The 20,369-nt window shown below is 35.5% G+C and overlaps 4 protein-coding genes across 4 annotated transcripts; 2 read left to right on the top strand and 2 right to left on the bottom strand.

Moving 5' to 3' along the window:
* LOC110722551 lies at nt 1–1,678 on the bottom strand. Its single transcript, XM_021901845.1, has 5 exons — nt 1,406–1,678; nt 1,190–1,268; nt 634–1,026; nt 149–552; nt 1–69 (listed from the first exon to the last, which is right to left on the bottom strand). The coding sequence occupies exons 1-5, from the start codon at nt 1,676–1,678 to the stop codon at nt 1–3; spliced, it is 1,218 nt and encodes a 405-aa protein (XP_021757537.1).
* Nucleotides 1,679–5,732: 4,054 nt separating this feature from the next.
* Nucleotides 5,733–11,649, top strand: LOC110714697 (sec-independent protein translocase protein TATC, chloroplastic-like). Its single transcript, XM_021893262.1, has 4 exons — nt 5,733–6,085; nt 8,057–8,340; nt 9,137–9,427; nt 11,292–11,649. The coding sequence occupies exons 1-4, from the start codon at nt 5,806–5,808 to the stop codon at nt 11,499–11,501; spliced, it is 1,065 nt and encodes a 354-aa protein (XP_021748954.1). The 5' UTR covers nt 5,733–5,805; the 3' UTR covers nt 11,502–11,649.
* Nucleotides 11,603–17,129, bottom strand: LOC110714596. Its single transcript, XM_021893176.1, has 3 exons — nt 16,809–17,129; nt 15,499–15,708; nt 11,603–12,521 (listed from the first exon to the last, which is right to left on the bottom strand). The coding sequence occupies exons 1-3, from the start codon at nt 16,975–16,977 to the stop codon at nt 11,818–11,820; spliced, it is 1,083 nt and encodes a 360-aa protein (XP_021748868.1). The 5' UTR covers nt 16,978–17,129; the 3' UTR covers nt 11,603–11,817.
* Nucleotides 17,130–19,409: 2,280 nt separating this feature from the next.
* LOC110722472 lies at nt 19,410–19,940 on the top strand. Its single transcript, XM_021901766.1, has one exon. It carries the CDS (start codon nt 19,410–19,412, stop codon nt 19,938–19,940), a length of 531 nt encoding a protein of 176 aa, XP_021757458.1.
* Nucleotides 19,941–20,369: the final 429 nt, after the last annotated feature.

Genomic DNA, 20,369 nt, shown 5'->3' with positions numbered 1-20,369 from the left:
CTACTGCTGTTGTGGGAATTTCTTGTTCCCAATGCTCTTAGGTCCAGCAGTAGCACCAAGTGCACTTTGCTGTATTTGGCACAGAACAGAAAATTTGTCAGACTCACACATCTTGTAAATAGAACAAAGAGGGAGCTTTGAATATTACCTTTTGCAATGCTCTCTGTTCTTTCTTCTTTCTCTTCTCTTTCACCCACTCACTATCAAATTGGGGTTTGCCTCCTTCTTTCTTTGGTGAAGAGACTGCAATTGGAGTAACTATAAGGTTCTTGCAAGTTTTTTCATAGTGACCTTGCTGCCCACAGTTGCTGCAAGTACTTCTTCTCTTCATAGGCTGCTGCACATGTTGGTTTTGGGAACCCTCTTCTCCCTGTTCCAGCTTTCTTTTCTTAGATTTAGGTCTTCCAGGTTGGATTTTGATGGCTGGTGGCATAGGTGCTCTGAGCTTCACCTTGTCCCAAGGGTGTGGGTCAGGCATTGGTTGTACTTCAAACCGATAAGCCAACATATAGGTGTCCACAGAGTATGTAGTGTCCACATAGTCTTCAGGGTCTGCCCTTTTGTCCATGATGCATGCATATGCATGGACACAAGGGATACCTGTCAGCTCCTAGTGATAGTAGGTGCATGTACCTTTGCTAAGGTCAACTATGACTAGATCAGAGTTCAGCTCAACCTCATATGCATCATCCCTAGACACTTGCACAATGCAATTCCTTGCAACATGATCAATTCTTTTAAATGTTTTCTTCACATAAGGAGTTACTTTGCCTTCCATTTTATGATAATACTCCCACTTGTCATGGTTCCTTTTCATCATATACCTCCTAAGCCACTCCATTTGGGTCAAAGTAGGCTTATCCATAGCTTCTTTTATAACAGCATTAAAGGTCTCACAAACATTGTTCAGAAGCATGTTTGACTTTGGGAATGAGCTAAAGACATGCCTAGACCAGTGTTTTGGAGGGATGTCAGCAAGGTACTCATAGGCCTCTTCAGATAGGAACTTAATTGACTCCATGGCAACTTTAAAATCAAAATAAAAAAGGCAAAAATAACCAGTGAATACATACCATATAACCTAGTCTATGGACAGTATTAGCAACTAACAGGAATTAAACTCATTTTACAAGCATCAATTACTTAGTTAGTTTTGTGGCTTACCAAGGTAGTTGCTTCGGCTGCTAACCAAAATAACTCCTTAAATGTAGAGCCACTGAATTGCAGCTTAAAGTTAGCCCATAAATGCCTGACACAGTACCTAGTGTCTGCAATTGGCACAAGTTGATTCAAAGCTTCTAGCAGGCCTTGTTCACAAACCACAAATGAGCAACAACAGTCAGTTCAACAACCCAAGTACAAAATGGAAATGAAATTGCCAAATATATGTCCAAAATATGCTTACCTTTTGTCTGTCAGACATAAAAGTATAGCCAAGCCCTCCCTCTTCATCTTTAAGTGTATCCATCAGCCTCTCAAGAAAGAAAATCCATGTTTCTTTGTTCTTAATCTCAACTACAGCCCAGACAATAGGGTAAATGTTGTTATTACCATCCTTACCAACTGCTACTAGGATCTGTCCTGGGTATAGAGCCTTGAGATGAGTGCCATCAAGCCCAATCAATGGGTTGTAGCCTGATAAAAACCCTTTGGCTAAAGGTGCAAGACACATATACATTCTCTAAAACAATGGAGGTTCAGGCTTCTCCACTCCATCAACCACTACTACACAACCAGATCCAGGGCTATGCTTAATAATAGCCTTCCCATAGTCCCAAACTCTAGCATACTGTTCTGATGCTGAGCCATAGATCTTGAGTTTAGCCCTTGCCCTTGCCATCCAAGATTTACTGTATGTTAATTCAATCCCAAGGTCCCCTAAAACTCTCCTTCTAAAAGCTTTAATCTTCTACACACGATCTGTTCTAAAATCCTCAATGTACTTCTCAGCTAAATACTCAGCAGTTAAGTTATGGTTGCTCCTAACCCTTAGACACTTATGCTTCAAATTTAAGCTCTTAATCTGCCAAAAATCTTGGTTTACAGACTTCCTAACCCCTAAAGTGACATCTCCTACCCCCAACACATGTACAACTAGGAAGTCTACAATTTTTAACATTCCATTTACACTAACACCTCTTCCTACATTGTATAGTAATCTTACTACTGTTATTGTGCAAACACCAATATTCATACCTCTCTTCAATGGCAAGAACCCTGAGAGCTTTCCTCACCACTGTGTTGTTAATGAACTTCTGGTACTTCACCAATTGAATTGGTTTGCTGAATTCAGTTGAAGCATGGAACCAACACTAGTAGAAAAACAGCAAAGGGCACCCCTATATTGCCACCGATTCAAGGCAAACCGGTGGCAAAAAGGCTAAGATTGAAACAGCTGTTAACCGAGCTAGACATATGGCACCGGTTCAGTTTTGAACCGGTGGCAAAAGATGTAAAAAAAAAAAACTGGTTCATCACATAACCCTAATAACTAGCTAGCTTCTTACTCCGCCTCTTTCATTCCATTTTCTCTGATCTCCTTCTCTCTCCTCTCTCCTTTCTCCTTTCTCTCTCCTTTCATCTCCCTTGTTCGATCTTTATCTCCCTTATTCGATCTCCTCTCTCTCTTCGATCTTCTTTCATCTCCTCTCCCTAGCTTCTTCGATCTTCTTTCATATCCTCTCCCTAGCTTCTTCGATCTCCTCTCCCTAGCTTCTTCGATCTTCTTTCATCTCCTCTCCCTAGCTTCTTCGATCTCCTCTCTCTCTTCAATCTTCACCACCACAAATTCGACCACCGCCACAAAGCCCACCATCACCACCACATCACCACTACCGCAAAGCCGCCACCACCACCACAAAGGTTGACCACCGCCGCAAAGCCCACCGACATCAACATCAACAACAATTTCTAGGTATAATCATTCAAGGTTAGGGTTTAATTTATGGGTTTAATTCGATGTTAATCGATTTTGTTGGATTTAAATTTGGGTTTGATTTTGGATTTAAATTAATTTTTTTGGGTTTATTTAATCGATTATTGGATTTTAATTCGAGTTTTCTCAATTTTTATGGGTATAATTATCCGAATTTAATCGGTTTTGTATTTTAATTCGATTTTTCTCGGTTTAATTAATCGATTTTTCTGGGTACATGCATGTGTCTTTTGGGGTGTTTTTTTTATTATTTTTAGTTTTCTGGGTTTTTTTAAAAAAAATTTTTGGGAATTTTGTATTTTTTTCAATTTTTCTTATAATTTTGAGTTTATGGGGTTTTTTTTTAATTTTTTTATTTTCAGTTCGTGAGTATTTTTGGGGGTTTTTTTGGGGGGGGGATTTCTGGGTTTATTTTCTTGCTTTTAATTTCGTGATTTCTGGGTTTATTTTCTGGGTTTAATGTTTGTAATTTTAGTTTATTGTGAGTTTTTATTAATGTCGGTGTTTTAATCGATGCAGGTGAAGAATCAAGGTGTTGATTTTGGAATTTTGATTTCAATGTTGTAATTATTTTTTTTCTTCGATGTGTAATTTTTTTTTTCTTCGATGTTGTAATTTTTTTTTTGGATTTTGATGTTGTAATTTATTTTATTTTTTTGTATTGTAAAATAACAATTTAATCATCAATATATTTCTGATTATATTTCGTATTCAAGCTTGTTATATGTTTCTGATTATATTTCTTATTTAATGATCAATTTTGATCAATATATCTCTGATTGTATGTCTAAGTGGATAAAGCAAACTAAAAAAAAAATACATGAATTGGCACCTGTTAATCGGTGCCAATTGACTTTAATTCCAAAAAAAAAATAGTTATGGCACCGGTTAACCGGTGTCAAAAATCAATTATGGCACCGGTTTGAACCGGTGGCAAAAAGGGGGGTAATTGGCACCCCCCACATTGACACCGGTTCAAACCGGTGCCTTAGGCCGGGTTTGAACCGGTGCCCTTTGCTATTTTTCTACTAGTGCAAGTATTGTTATCATGCTCATCATCAGACCCTCTTGGACTGTCCAACTCCTCTAGAGGTGTACTCTCTCTGCAAAGTTACCTCTTTCTGTAGCAGCTCACTTTGCAAAAACACTTGGTCTTCATGTGTATCTTGCACATCCTTCAAACTGGCATTCACCTCTTCTAAAATTTGCCTCACACTTTCCTCCTGTTGTCTGGCCTCTTCTGGTCCCTCATCTTCACGCTCCTCCTCCCCCACTCCGCAATCTATTTCAGTGTCATCAGAATCAGAAGAATCAGATCCAGATTCTGATTCAAGATCAAGCTTTCTCTTTGTCTTCTTCTTGCAATCCCCCTTTTTTCTCCTCTTTCCCTGAGGTTTTCCCTTCACTTTCTTCCCCCTAGAAGTGCCTTCCTGCTCACCTTGCTTCCCCTTCCCTTTTACACTCTCTGTGGGAACCCTATCTGCAACCTTATCTGCTTCTTTATCACCCTCTGTCACCCCCTTGTCTTTTTGCTGTTTTAACCTAGGGCTTCTTCTTATCTCAGTAGGCTTGGCAACAGTGTTTTGACTATTTGGGTAGGCTGAACAGTATTGGGTTCTTCACTTATAGCCCTAAACTGTTCTTGGCTAGTACAGTAAAGTACAACAAAGCCATCCTTACTTTTAATCTCTAAAAAGCCCTTGACTTCCTCTTCATTCACAATTTCCCTTTTGCCATTTTTTTTTTGAAAGCTTTCCTTTTTTTTTTTATACCAAATACTCCACACACTAGGCACATGCAAATCTAGCTTAACAAACCCCCAAATGCAACAAGAGCAAGTGCACTGACATGTCACTCACATTACAACTATGCCTCCAAAACTCCCATCCTCCTTCATACACAACCATATTCCTTCCCATTATTTTTTTTTTCACAAACCCACCACCTAATCTAATCTTAACATCCACAAATTCCTCATTATCAGGGACCTGTTCATAGTAATAAGCCAGTAATGAATAAAGCATGTTTGGCAATCAATAGTATACCAACCCAACACAATTGTTTATTCATTCAACACATGTAGCATAATTAAACAATTCCCCCAATTAAACAACAATTAAAGTTCCAATTGCAATAATAAACAATTGTGAAGATAATCCATTACACATTAAACCCTAATTTTACACATAATTGCAATTATACCATCAACAACAAACAAATACGAAATTCAATTGTATAGGGTCAAAATTGCTTACCTCAGGATTCGCCATTGACATTAGCAATTGACAAGAGCTTCAACTACACGCTTTTGGTCCCCAAAGTGCAGTTCAAGAAGGCGACTTTAACAGTACGTGTAAGTACAACCAAAGCATTCAATTTGCAGGAAAAAAGTGAAGTTAGGGTTTTGATTCAACCCTAAAGGGGTGGTTGAGAATTTGACAGAGAAATAAAGGAAGAAAGAGGGAAAAAATTGATGATTTTGGAAGAATTAAGTGAGGAAATTGGTGAGAGAAGCTGAATTTTGAGTTTAATGGAGTAGTTAGAGTGTTAGGTCGAAGAATAGAATAAAAAAAGCAGGGAAGTTAATAAGGTGAGACCCACAACCGGAATTTCCACCGGAAATTCAAAAAAGGTGGTAATCTGAAATGTTTTTTAATTTAATGGATGGATACTTAAAATAAATTTTTTTAATGGATGATAATTTTAAAATAGGACTTTTTTGAGTGGTAATTTACAAATTTTCCTAATCTTTAAGAAATAAAGAAAATAAAAGCGAAATGAAATACGGAGTAAGAAATTAGGCAATGAGTTCCTGGTAGAGTCCTAGCCTCAAGTCCTGAACACATCATCTCCATATATTTTTGTGACGAATGAAGAGCATTGGTGGCGGTGCCTTAATGTCTCGATTACATCTCAACACCACCAGTAGCAGCACCAGCTGCTGCTGCTTAAATTCTCTTCCTCTCAATTCAAAGCATCGCTTTTTTCCTGAATTCGTGCAAATAACTACCCACAAACAAACCTTCAGTTTATCTGCTACAAGATTTCCCAGAAAATGGGATAAAACTGTTTGTTTTGCAGTTGATGATTTGAAGGAAAATGAAGGTTCTACCAGTCTTGGTCTTACCTCAACTCTTGAAGATAAACCCAGTATGTATTTTGCCCCTCTCCTTTGATTTTCTGAATATTTCAGTTTTATATATCTTATTTTCTAATTGATTTTTGCATAATATTTCATATTATATGTGAAATTGTTTCTTTCCTAGAAAGTAAAAATATAAAAATGTGAAATTGCTTCTTTTAATTTATTGTTTTTGTTGTCATTTATTGATTGCCTGGTCAAAGGATTATCTGAAATATGGAATTTTTTTGGATTTTTTTTTTTTCTAATCTTAATGGGCCAAATTACTACTATTATTTCTATGATATGAAATGAAAGATACAATTCAATCAAAAGGGGTTTCAGCAAATTGTGATAATTCGAACTTCTTGTTGGCTGTGGCTTATCCTCACTGAACTTGTGCTATATAGTATAAAAGGCTCTAGGTGAAGTAGATGGTTATTGCAATGAAATAGCAGAAAAGATAAAATTACTACTATTATTACTATGATATGAATGAAAGATGCAACTCAATCAAAAGTTTAGGCAAATTGCTAAAATTCGAACTTCTTGTGGCTTATCCCCACAGAACTTATGCTATAGTATAAAATATGTCAAAGGGCTCTAGGTGAAGTAGATGGCTATTGCAATGAAATAGTAGAATGGATAAAATTACTGCTATTATTACAATGATATGAATGAAAGATGAAACTCAATCAAAAGTTTAGGCAAATTGCAAAAATTCAAACTTCTTGTGGCTTATCCCCACAGAACTTATGCTATAGTATAGAATATGTCAAAGGGCTCTAGGTAAAGTAGATGGCTACTGCATGAAATTGCAGAATGGATATTTGTATTAGATTATTGATGTCTTAAAATATTGGAATAGGAGAGAAGGATTTTCTGCTTATGATGTTGATTCATGTATCGGTGTTGATTCTTGTATCGGAGTATGACTCAACCCAAGGTTGTGCTGTAAGAAAATCTAGGTGACAGAGTTTGAAACCTGCCAACCCATTGAACGAAAAGTTTTTTGTGCTGTTAAAGTAGTTTTGGGTGTTTTTCTCAAGCATCTATGCTTTTAGTCGAGGGATTTATTGCATGGTTAATTGGTAAGAATGTGGAAAAATGATGTTGGAGGCAAGGTGTTCGTTTCCTGAAACTAGCTCCGGGGGGAGTTCTTCTTCACTACATTAAAGGTTGGAAAACTTGCTACCATGAGAAATTAATCGTTTGAAGATTTCCCATTTCTTTCTTATGAATTTTATGGTGAACTGTTTGAAGATTTCCCTTTTTTTTTTTTTTTTTCTTTTCTTGGTTTAAATTATTGAGCAGAACTGGTATTTTGTTCAACGCTTGAAAAAAGCTGTGGTAAGTGGAACTCGAAGTAGACATGGTCGAAGAATAGTGAATGATGGATGATAGGAGCTTATAATGGTATATGAGTAGCTGCTCACTATGTGGAATGTTTGATTGATTTGTTAACATCTTATGCAGTATTCTGGAATTTCACATAATACCATATCACTGCTAGGGTTATCCAACATTTAAATAATGTCTATCATGGGACTCTTACAAATCACTTGGCTTCTACTATAAAAATTAAAGTTGTTTTTTTTAATATCGTTGCCTAACAGAATAGAGAGGTTTCTGAATAGAAGAATCTTAAAAGTTAATAGTAGGATTAGGGAATGCCGTCATGTTATATATGTGTGTATATTATATTATATATGGGATTGTCTTCCTGTACTTCTCATTTCTAATGATCTCATGAAAGGTATCCGTAAAAATAAAAATGGCCTAGCCCATTTTTGATGACGTGCCACATATGCTCCATTTAATTCGCCATTTATGATTTGGAGAAGTCGCCATATTGTTGATGATGTGCCCACATATTCTCCTTCTAATTCTGCTCAGCTGAGCATTTCAGATTTGTTGTTTCCTAGTGAACTCTATGTTGTCCTTTGAAAGATAATACATTTTTCATTTTTCAAAGCTAATTTAGATTTGTATCATGGCAGATGAACTTCAGAATGTTGGCCAAGAAGGTGGACAGAGCTCTATCTATGAATTTCTTTACCCTAGTAAAGATGACCTACCTGATGATAAGGAGATGAGTATATGGGATCACCTCGAGGAGCTTCGACAAAGAATATTTGTATCAGTTTTGGCTGTTGGGGCTGCTATTTTGGGCTGTTTTGCTTTCTCTAAAGATCTAGTTATGATCCTTGAAAACCCAGTTAAAGAGCAAGGTGTTCGTTTCCTGCAACTAGCTCCGGGGGAGTTCTTCTTCACTACATTAAAGGTTGGAAAACTTGCTACCATGAGAAATTAACTGCTGCTTATAATAAGGGATAAGGCTATCTAATCGACAGAATATCTTTGACCAATAAGTCTAAAAGTTAAAAGACTCTAAAACTCAAACAATAGCATATATCTGCATTCTGGATGGAGGTTTCCAAATGTTGCCCCATAGGATAGATCTGATATAATTAGAAATTTAGAAGAGAGAATTGATGATTTTACTGGGATACATGATCAGAAAAGATCTGAAATTAATTACAGGTTTTAGCGTTCCTATGTAGCACTGTAAATTTCGAACCATCAAGTATCAATTGATTTCATCCATAGGAACATGATTGGAACTGCTGTTGCTGGTTCTGATGCAAAAAACATAGATTTGTAATTGTTCCAGTGATGGGCAATAGCAGGCAGACAAGATTGGGTAAGGAGTAATAGACTTGTTGTAGATGACGTGTTCCTGTCTTTAAATCCTGCCTGAGCAGGTTACTCGGGAAAAAAATAATTACTCAATACTTCTGTCTAGATTTTCTGTATGATGGATGAGTAAGAATTGTCGGTTTGCAAATCTGGAGTAGCTGAGTCAGTTAAGGTCATACTTTTAAGCCTTATTGATTACCTTAGAGTTACCCTTACAATGTAGAATCTCTATTGAAACTCTGGATTCGCTCGTATAACCGTAAGAGAAATGCTTATGTAACAACATTTTGGGCCTCCCTATACTGTTTTATACTTTTATCTTAAGCCTAAACATTGCATAAGCTTGCTAGACTGCTAACAGAATCTATTGTGTGCTTCAGGTTTCCGGATATTGCGGTCTTCTTCTTGGGAGCCCTGTGATCCTCTATGAAATTATTGCATTTGTGCTACCTGGTCTTACTAGGGCAGAAAGAAGATTCCTGGGCCCTATTGTTTTAGGATCCTCTGTGCTTTTCTATGCTGGTATTACCTTCTCCTATCTTGTTCTCACTCCGGCAGCATTGAACTTCTTTGTAAATTATGCGGAAGGAGCTGTTGAATCACTTTGGTCGATTGATCAATATTTCGAATTTGTTCTTATCCTGATGTTCAGCACTGGCTTGTCTTTCCAGGTAATGTTTCTTGGACTTTATCTGTACAATTTTACTAACTTCTGAATACCATTGAAATGGAGTTGACTGGGAATAAAATCTTACTTCTGACAAGGCTTGTAATGTTTTTAAAATATATTTGAAAGACTTGTTGATGTACTAGCTCTTTGTCCACTGGACTATATGAGGAGTTAATAGTTGTCTGTTGACATTTTTGTAAATATATTTCGTTTGGGACAAAATATAAACAGTAATGAAAATTATCAACATAAGAGGCAAAATAGTTTCAGGTAAACATCTGAATTCATAAGCGCAATTAGCAAATACATATAATAATTTTTAGATGTAAGATTCAACAAGTAGCACCGGAATCATTTTTGTTTATATGCAAAATGCAGCATAATTGTCTTTTTACCTAGTTTAATTGTTACTCTGTACATGGTTACCTAAAAGTCAGGATGTTGACTAAAAGTCTATAATTTCATGAGTCCTGTGTTCGAATATATTCGTCACATACTTCAAGATTCATAAGAATAACTACAAATGTCAATTTTATGTAAGCTTATTAGTGTGACTATGAATGACCAAATAAGATGACATAATACTAATAGTGTGTTTATACGAAATAGCATGTTATGTCGACTTCTGAATTTCTAGTTTCAGTTTTGTTTTTCATGTTAAGCTACTTTAGGGTGTTAAATGTGATCACATATCTTTCTTCTTAAAGTGAATTTCACCTAGTTAAGAAAGTAGGGTGCTAAGAAGAGACATTTAAAGAAGCTGTGGCAGATAATCATAGAAAGTACTAATGGAGGGAAAGTAGCTTGTTTATGTTCTTTAGATAGGCTTGAAGGTAGAGATAGTTATGCTATTCCTGGTGGTAAATAATGTGGAATGCTACTGTTTTCTTTAAATACTGTGTTCTGTTTAATTTTGGAAAAAGATTTCCTGCAGTTATTTTAATTGCTGTCAGTCTAAATGTAAGGATAGTGATTCATGGTGGGGATGTGGGACTTTTGTATACTCATTGTAGATCCACCATTAAATTATAGGTACCAGAGCAATTGGAAGAACCAGCTTAGGAAATGAAAGGAATGGGTTGATTTTGCACTTTCACTAGAATCAAGTTCCAGCCCAAAACATAATTCATGCTAGCTATAGGCATATTTCTATGCTTAGCTCCTGTGTTTGTTGGCAAATGATTAAGCAAAGGATTAGAGATTTCCTGATGATGTGTAAAGTGATTGGTGAGAGCAACTAAGGATGATGTGAGTTAGGTTGTTTAAAATATGAACAGGTATAAGTGTCGGGCCGGGCCTAGATGAATTTATAGTAGCACATCTCTAAGATTGTAGGACATCAATAAGGATAACCTTTCAAGGGATTTTATCTGACTAAAGTTATTGGGAACATGAATTTTTTTATTTTTTTTTTCCAAAGAATTATCCATCTATTAAGGTAAGGGATCATTTGTAGAACAATCAGTTAGCAAACAATAATTTCTTAACAATCAGGATTATAAATTAGCTACTGTCTTTTTTTTTTTTTTTTGTAGCCTAGGAGGAAATAATCTTGACTTGGATGCTCTTAGAGAGTTTGGTAATATAGTGAATGTGAAAGCTAGAGTGGGTTTCTTAATTGCTTAGAAGAGCCTCTTGGAGACGGTGCATGCAGTGAGGACTTTTGGAAATTGTTTTAGGTTTGTGAGCCAAGGTGAGGTTTGTGTACATGCAGGCTTTGCCAAACCTTGTGGCTAGCAAATTTTGAGTAGGATATTGTGGTGATGGCAGTTAGTTTAATCATGGTGTTTTGTGGATGCAAAATCTTTCTTTGCTTGTACTTAATGCACAGAGCAGGTTTTTATGATCTTTAATGGTACTCACAGGTTCCAGTCATACAACTTTTGCTGGGACAAACGGGTTTGGTTTCTGGAGATCAAATGCTGTCAATTTGGAGATATGTTGTGGTAGGTGCTGTTGTCGCTGCTGCAGTGCTGACACCATCAACTGATCCATTGACCCAAATGCTTCTAGCAGGGCCACTTTTAGGGCTTTATCTTGGTGGCGCCTGGGCGGTGAAGGCCATAGGGCGCTAGTTTTAACAATAAGACATAAATGGCTTTTGCCAATAGTTTGTTATTAATTTTGTATAGTTAATATACTCCATGTATCATGATTGTAATGTACTAATGTGTAATGAGATGAAAATCATGGATTATTCTATAAGATATTTTTGGGGAAAAATTACATGTTATACTGACATTCAAATCTCACACAATCAGTTGCACAAACTTGTACCAGTATGTCCATAATTAATTTTTGTTTTTTTTTTTTTTTTCCTTTTTTTGGATTTTAAACAACTCACCACGAGTGGCAATATGAGCTAATAGGGAGAATAAAAGATGAACTATCTTATACATCTAGATTCTGCATTTGTTCTACCACAACCAATCCATTGGAATTTTGCAGAACTGCATTAGTAGCAAGAGAATCAGAAATTTCTGCTTCCAAATTTCCCAAGGCAGTCTTCAATGCATTGCATCTCTCGGAGAAAGCTTCTGTGGAGCCATTTAAATAGTCCAATTCTTTACCCACTTCATCTATCAAATCAGATAATTCTTTGCATGATTTAGCTATTGCTGATAATTCTTGTGGTGGATATAAACAAGCTCCAAGCTCATCCATCTGAACTCCAATGCTACGACAAAGCTTCAATAGCTTTTCCAAGGACTCAACCCCATCATTCTCATCTTTAAGAGATTCCTTCTTAAGCAAACCAGTAATGCATCGTATAAGTTCCTTGATGACAATAACTGCTTCTGACACAACTCCGATTGCTAATTGAGCGACTTTCATCTCTTCAGGTGACAGGTCTTTACCGAACTCATCATCAGCATCAGATGTTTGACTGTCTGCTTCACTGGTTGGATCAGATGAACATGGTTCAAGCTCATTCATTTCACGTAACACGTCCTTCATAGAAACAGCAACCTGTGTCATTGCGCGCCCAATTGCAACTATATTTGTTGCAGGAGTTTTCTTGAGAGCAGAGCATGCTTCCCAGACTGTGCCAGCTAATTGAGGAATGGAGCACTTCTTCTCACTACTATGAGGTCCTAATGGCAATGAATAATTATATTAATAAAAATAAAAATAGATAAATAAAAATAAAAACAAAATGAACAACCAAGGATCATTTAGTTGGTATCATAAATCTAACATTGCAATAACCAAACAACATTGCCAATAACTCAAACTCGTTGGCAGTTGGATCTATAGGATAACAGAGGCTGCTATAATACAGAGACTTACATACCAAGTCCATGAAATGTCTCACGGTCTCACCTAATACTAACTCGATTGGATGTTATTCATTATTTACAATGGCTGGGATAGTTTCTCAATGAATTGGTAACAGACTTGCAACAATGGGCTCTCTGTCAGATGAAAGAGAATGAGAAGGTATTGGTAGAGTAAGAAGTTAGCCATAGCACTTATTTGCAATTCATGTGGGAATTGATTACTGTAATTTAATCCAGTGCCGGATAAAAAAAAGGGTTATTCATGTTTTGAGAGGGTTGTTAGCCATAATATTCAGTGGTTCTTTTTGTAAACCATGAAAGTTGTCAGGAACACAAAAGTGCTAGGAACTGACATGATTACAATCTACAATGGCAGAATTTAAGGAAGAAAAATGATGAATATATTGATAATATGTAAATTACAGTAAATTGGATGATAATTCCACTTTGGAGAGGTGGATGCTCTCCTAATATGAGCTTTTGAAAGGCTCACTCTCTTCCAATAACAAACCACTCAATATTCAACATCTCCTTATTCCTCCTAATGAAGCCTATTTATAGGAAATCCCTCCTAACAAACCTCTAGCTTATTCTCCAAGTTACTACTAATAGACTGTGACTAATATGCCCTTCCCCCAAATATTGATTCCTTGCAAAAAGCTGCAATTACAGCATCATTGATCATTCCTTGAAGAAGAGCATTCTTACAGGAAGATTTATCCACGGCAAAAAAAAAAGTTCTTTTGTAACAATGTAATAAAAAAAGGACCAACTAAAAAAGATGACATATTGAGTAGCATATTCAGCACGAGATATGACAACTTTAGAATTGAAGAAGCAACGAGGGTAATGCACAAAGATGTGAAATTAGCATAGTTCTTAACCTATTGTACAAATTAGAGTTAAAATAAATTTGCATATATTTTCAAATATCATACAGTCACCAGTAGAATCTTTCAAACTCCCTCTGTTTTCCTAAGTTCTACTCACTTTCTGTTTTCTAAGGACTTTTACTTTAAACCGTATATAATACGGTTTTTCACCGTATGCCGCCGAGTTTTTTGTTTATTCACCATATACCCCTGAACTTTTGTAAATACATCAAATATCCCTGAGTTTTTACAAAAATACACCATATACCCTTGATGACTAATGATTTTTAATTTTGTCAATCATTAGAGCTAATTATGAACCGAAACCATCCTAAATACATTTCCCTACCTCCGAAACTACCCACATTCTTTTTTCTCACCCACAAAACCACCCTAATATGGAGATTTGGAGTGGTTTTAGGGGCTGGAAAAAGAAGAGGAGTGATTTTGGGGATTACAGGAGAGATCTAAGGTGATTTCGAGGTATAATTAACCAAATTCTATTCATCTTATTTTCATTAGGGGTATATTGTGAATTTTGGTAATAACTTAGGGGTATATGGTGAATTTGAAAATTTTCATGGGTATATGATAAATAAACAAAAAACTCAGGGGTATGTGGTGAAAAAATAACCTTTTATTCATATTTGTTATCTACTACAACCCCGCTTTGTGAAACCCAATTATATTATGTAAATCCCTTACTCTCTATCTCTCTACTCTTTAAAGCAAAAAGTAGTCACAAGCATGGTCCCCATTTTCACTTTTCCTTGATTTCTGATGCTAAAACGTAGGCAATATATTGAAACAAAGAATTTGGTCCCAAATCCTTTAACCAGTTTGCATGAGTAGACAAAGGAGTGATAAGAATCCAAAGTGGTCTATTCTTCATTTGAATTGCATATGATCTCTAATAGAAGATATCAACTGTAAATGTGGTATCATTTTAAGGCAGCACCATATCTGCTCTCTGAGAAAATGCTGCCTAAGAGGCCTTTCCTAATCACCTACTATCTAGAAATGTTTAAGAGGTGTGACGTTAGATGAAGAGGCATAAGCCCTAGCCTTGTCTCTTAACTCTGCCAATACTAAAATCAATTCCTAGATATATTTGACACTATTGAATCTCAATGTGAAATGATGCACTACTATATTGCGTAAGAGAGCCTCTATTACAAAAAACATATACATCAAACTTTTGCAACTCTGTAGAAAAGTGGAAACCTAATCAAGGAGGCTCTATACTAAAATCAATTGCTAGACATATTTGACACTCTCAATGTAGAATTTACAGAATGCTGCACTGCTATATTGTGTCAGAAAGCCTCTATTCCAAAAACATATTCATCAAACTCTTGCAACTCTGTAACTGTAAATAAGTGGAAATCTAATCAAAGAGGCTCTATAATTATTTTACTATTCCATTGTATTATACATGATAATTAAATAAAATAAAATAAACCTTGGCATAATTCCCCACATCATACTGGTAATTTCTTATGTAAAAGACTAATGTATAAACAAGACTTTCCAAGTCACTTCACACACCGTTCAAATTCACCCCATTTCCCATCAAAAGGCATACTTTCCCAGAAAGTTATCCATATGAGTCACCCCATATGCCATAAAAAACCTACCTCAATTTCTCTATATTTATGCAAGAATTGCTTAATACGGCATGGCTGAACATGATTAGACATTTAGACATGATCAAGACATACAATTGGCTATAATGACACCTACATGTACTCCCATGGCCTCATTCCATAATCTATCAAGCCAATGATTAACATATACAGTCAATTTCAAAATACATAAAGCATATAATAGCTTATATCTCCAATTGGAACCATAATTAGAAATGCATGACAGTGAATAAGAATGTAAACATGGTGAAGAAGGGAGGAAAAGAATAGTACCATAGCTAGCAACACATTCCCTCCATAGCAAGAAACTGCAATCGACAACTTGTTTTATTGATGCGTGAATACTTGATGATAGAGTTGGTCCTGCACCTACTGTACTTCCATAGGCAAGCAAAAGAAGACCCTGCAACACATTGAAATATGCCTCCATGTTTTCCTCTAGTGCTGCTACTTTCGTTTTTTCTCCAGTGCAAAGCATTCCAGCTGCAAAATAATAACAAATTAACAAATACTCAACATCAGTACAAATTTTTTTTAAAAATAAATAAATAAATAAACAAACAAACAAACAAAAATTCAACAAGAGACATCAGGTAAAGAAGCAGCTCATATGCAATCTGCTTGTAGACAATTTTGTGGTATGCTATATTAAATAGTGAGGTCTCCTTACATAGAGGAAAGTGATAGTACTCACATAGGATGAGAAGGCCCTAAAAACGTTGTCACACTCTTAATAAGATTTAGAAACCTTGGACAAATATCTAAAAATAGTCTTCTTTACAATTTGTTTTCACCTACCAGTATCTCAATTGTGCCCTTGTGCAACAAATTAACACTTTTCTACAATGTTACATCATGTTGCTTATATCAAAATCCAATAGCTTGCCAATTAAAATGAGGTCTTTTTGTATCATAAACCACTAAATATTTCAATCTCAAACAAGTACACATCCCCACACAAAGTATAGGGTATCACACAACCTTTGATTCATCTATCAATCTTCAAATGAGAATTCAGTGATCTATCAGCCACATGACTCACATCGAACTATATGGCTGCCGACTCTGCCCGAAAAGATATTTTTTTTAACTTACTCTATTCTTAACTAGAAGAATCTATGATAAACCCTTAGGAGGAGACATGAGTTTGGACGGAGATAGGAACAACTAAATTTATTGTTTAACACAAAAGGATCACCAAACTAATCCCCCTTCTACAAACAAGAGAAAACACAAGCATATCTCTATCTAGTGGTAAACTTGATAGCATACTTTACACGGTTCATAGGCAAAATCGCTAACACCATTAATGGTTTTACCTAGTTTTATTACAACTTTGCCACTTGATAAACATCCCTAGTTTATCAACTTCATAAACAGGCATTCAATTAGTAAAAATACAATTGTAATCTTTGATTAGGCAGCAATTCAAATAGATGGTATCAAGCAAAAATAAACAATGGACATAATAATAATAATGGAAATATAAGAACACCCATCAAACACCCAAGTCTGAAATCATACAAACATAAAAGATATTGATGAAATCGAGAGAATGGACACAAGAAAGAGAGAAAGAATACCAGTAGTAGCGTTTTTGGAGAGCTGTTCACCAATTTTAACGACTTCATCCCAGGTAACTTTTTGAAGAGAAGAAGCAGGAGTTTGATCCATAAGTTGCAGCGTTTCATGGATGTTTGTCAGATGGACTGTTAGAGTTTGGTTCAGCCGCTCCATCTCGCTTTTCCCCATCTCTCTATCGCTCTCAATTTTGGCAATAGAAAACTTGATACTCGTATTAGGTAATGGGTTTTAGGCTGAGGTTCCAACCAAGACGACTACTGCTGCCAATTCCTATTACCTTGTCTTGCTGGATGTAGAATTCCTATTACCTTGTCATGGATGTGTACGTACGTTGGTGCTTAATAGGGGTTAGCAAGCGTAGGCATTTCTTGCGAAGTAATGCGGTGCAATGAGTTCGTACAACATGTCCATCAAGGGCCACGGCTTGGTGCGTGAAAGTTCGCTGATGTGGACGGTGTAACGCTTTGTGACATCGGACCACTCCCACGTTCATTTAGCATCAATCGGTTGTGCGAGTAGTGAGCACTCCAAGTCTTGGTGCTAGGCATTTGGACATTTTGGGCTACATATTTTTGCTTAATTTTGTCGTTTTAATTGTTTTATTAATTAATTAATTAATTAATTATTATTATTATTATTATTATTATTATTATTATTATTATATATTCTATACTTATATATTAAAAAGCGTTCATTAAAAGGTTTATGTGTCACGTGACACCCTCGCCATGTCATCTTTTAACTATGAGTATATTCTAATAAAAATGTTTATCATGAGATTTGAACTCACAACCACAAAAAGATGTCTTACCATCTCATCCATATATTAAACATGTTTTAATACTTAACTCATAAATATATAAGTATTTGGATTGGATGGAGATTTGAACATTTAATAACTGCAATTTTTTAAAAATAAAAATTAATCCTATTATTTGCTAATTATGATCATCGAGATAATACATACAAGCAAGAAAAATTAACTATTGTTATAAATTTTAGTTATTTAACTATTGTGATAATAAGTATGTACCATTCTTGTATGGTTTGCGAAATTTGGATGTCATAGATATCTAATCGAGCTAACTTCTTAGATATCTAAGCCTTGAGCTAGATAACTCAAAGCTTCAACCTAATTGAGCTAACTTCTTAGATATCTAAGCCTTGTGTTAAAAAGAAAATAAAAATTACAACGACATAAATAGTTGTCATTTAGTTTGATCAGTGGTAAATTCTGCCAATTTTATAATTTTTTAATATTGGAATGTTGTGTTAAATGACATGTGTGAACAGTTTGTGGCATGCATCCTATCAGCTAATTAATTATTTGCTAAGCAATTTTTTGGTAATTAAGCTTGTAGCTTCTATTATTATGTTGCAAACAGACACCAAGAAGATATCTGATGTGTCTATATTTTTTGAGACAATGCCGTACTGATTGGATGAAAGCACTATTTATATATATTGATTATGATCAGGTAGGCCAATTTTTCCTCTATTATACACCCCTCTAATATATATCTAAGGTTTCTTACCAAAATTAGGATTTTTTTCCCTTTCTTTTAAGCATAATTAGCTTTTTCTTCAAAAGTAGCTTGAAATTGAGCAACCATGCACCTATTTTCTAGAACTGAGAACCGAATACCCCAGTTTGACCTTCTATGGTTTTTTTTTTTTTTTAAAAAAAAAGTCAACTTGCTCATTCAATTTAAATGTAATATATGGTTTTAGAATTTTCTCAAAAAAAAAAAATATGGTTTTAGAAGGTTCATCCTCTGGATGAGTGGATGCTCAATCTAAACTACTGAACATTAAAGAAATGCATAGTTTTTGTTGCTTCCAATTGACATTTCTGTTAAGACAAGTAAATTTGTAATTTATTATATTTGCACCGTTGACTTGTATAAGCTTGATTCAAGCAATTATTTGTTGTTAACCTGTTGTGTTAATGATGCGGGAGTTTTAGAGGGTCAAGTTAGTCAAGCGGTCGATAAGGCTATATCTCTTACATGTCATACAAGTAGGCTTCTATTATCGTTGGATTGGATCGTGGCCTACTCAGACGGTCGTTTTGGGGCTAGAGCAGGAACGAATCTTAATTTGGTTGTACTCCAATGGGACGACATTGGCAAGAAGGTAGACTAAATTAGAGTAGTAGTTTTAGCTTACTTTTAATTAATTATTTAAGAAATATAGAAAGTTAATTCCTATTTGGTTTCTTAGTAATACATTGGCAACTTGTTGCCTACTAGCTATAGAGTCCTAGTTATATTGGGTTTATAATTAGTATTTAGTCTAGTTGTCCTATTAGGAGTAGGAATCTTATGTCGGTTACTCTAGTCTTTAAAAGGCCATTAGTTTGTAATTTTTATTCATAGTTGAAATAATAGTTTTCTTGAGTTTATTATTGCAGACTTACGAATTAAGTTTGTTTGTTCGATCCGTTTGATTGAGCAAGCTTGGTTTTGATCCGATTGATCAAAATCTAGCATAGGTTTGTGTTAGCTCCATTTGAGTTTAACATTGACCAAAAGAAAACCTTCAGCGTTTGGGTATAAACGCAGCAAGTGGTATCAGAGCAAGCATTGATTTCTTTTAGCATGGGGTCATATGTTGATAATGTGCTTTGTGATGTTGTTCCTATGGATGCATGTCAATTATTGTTGGGTAGATCTTGGATGTTTGACAGGGAGGTGTTGTACCTTGGGAAACAAAATGTTTATTCTCTTTTGTTTAACAAGAAAAAAATAATTTTAGAACCTTTGACCAGAGAACAAATACACAAACTCCATAAAAAGCCCAAAAAAGAGAATATGTTTGCCACTGAAGGTGAAGTTTTGAGGGAAATTAGAGATGGCAGTAAGTTGTATATTATCTTAATGAAAGAGGTGGAGTCAAAAGAAGGGGAGAACACCTCAAATCCCTTCTTAAAACCTTTATTAGAAGAGTATAAGGATGTGTTTCCTATTGATTTACCTCCTGACTTACCTCCATTACGTGGGATTGAACATCAAATTGACCTTATTCTTGGTTCTCAACTTCCTAACAAACCAACCTATATGTGCAATCCCGAGGAGACTAAAGAATTACAAAGACAAATTGAAGAGTTGATGGGGAGAGGTTATGTGTGAGAGAGTATAAGTCCATGTGCAGTTCCTGCATTATTAGTGCCAAAAAAAGATGGTACATGGCGTATGTGCATTGATAGTAGGGCGGTAAATAATATAACTATTAAGTATCGTTTTCCTATTCCTCGATTGGATGATATGATTGATGAGTTGCATGGTGCTACTGTATTTTCAAAAATTGATTTGAGAAGTGGATATCATCAAATTCGCATGCGTGAAGGAGATGAATGGAAAACAACTTTTAAGACTAAGCACGGGCTATATGAGTGGATGGTGATGCCTTTTGGGCTTACAAATGCCCCAAGCACTTTCATGAAATTGATGAATGAGGTGCTTAAGTCCTTTCTCGGGAAGTTCGTGGTGGTGTACCTCGACGATATTCTTGTTTATAGTAAGAGTGAAGTGGAGCATGTGGGACATTTAAGGCAATTA

The sequence above is a fragment of the Chenopodium quinoa genome, unplaced genomic scaffold, assembly GCF_001683475.1.
Source record: "Chenopodium quinoa cultivar QQ74 unplaced genomic scaffold, ASM168347v1, whole genome shotgun sequence".
NCBI classification, from domain to species: domain Eukaryota; kingdom Viridiplantae; phylum Streptophyta; class Magnoliopsida; order Caryophyllales; family Amaranthaceae; genus Chenopodium; species Chenopodium quinoa.
This window is presented reverse-complemented; position numbering and strand designations above follow the sequence as displayed.

What these genes read in the sequence shown, in the direction of transcription:
- LOC110714596 (XM_021893176.1), bottom strand. Translation starts at nt 16,977, where the DNA reads ATGGGGAAAAGCGAGATGGAGCGGCTGAACCAAACTCTAACAGTCCAT. An exon ending in CTCCAAAAACGCTACTACTG is followed by an intron (nt 15,709 to 16,808) that starts GTATTCTTTCTC and finishes ATTATTTTGCAG; the next exon opens with CTGGAATGCTTTGCACTGGA. An exon ending in GGAATGTGTTGCTAGCTATG is followed by an intron (nt 12,522 to 15,498) that starts GTACTATTCTTT and finishes CATTGCCATTAG; the next exon opens with GACCTCATAGTAGTGAGAAG.
- LOC110714697 (XM_021893262.1), top strand. Translation starts at nt 5,806, where the DNA reads ATGAAGAGCATTGGTGGCGGTGCCTTAATGTCTCGATTACATCTCAAC. An exon ending in TCTTCTTCACTACATTAAAG is followed by an intron (nt 8,341 to 9,136) that starts GTTGGAAAACTT and finishes TGTGTGCTTCAG; the next exon opens with GTTTCCGGATATTGCGGTCT. An exon ending in GCACTGGCTTGTCTTTCCAG is followed by an intron (nt 9,428 to 11,291) that starts GTAATGTTTCTT and finishes TGGTACTCACAG; the next exon opens with GTTCCAGTCATACAACTTTT.
- LOC110722551 (XM_021901845.1), bottom strand. Translation starts at nt 1,678, where the DNA reads ATGTATATGTGTCTTGCACCTTTAGCCAAAGGGTTTTTATCAGGCTAC. An exon ending in CATAGTTGACCTTAGCAAAG is followed by an intron (nt 553 to 633) that starts GTACATGCACCT and finishes ACAAAAGGGCAG; the next exon opens with ACCCTGAAGACTATGTGGAC. An exon ending in AACAGAGAGCATTGCAAAAG is followed by an intron (nt 70 to 148) that starts GTAATATTCAAA and finishes TGCCAAATACAG; the next exon opens with CAAAGTGCACTTGGTGCTAC.
- LOC110722472 (XM_021901766.1), top strand. Translation starts at nt 19,410, where the DNA reads ATGGGGTCATATGTTGATAATGTGCTTTGTGATGTTGTTCCTATGGAT.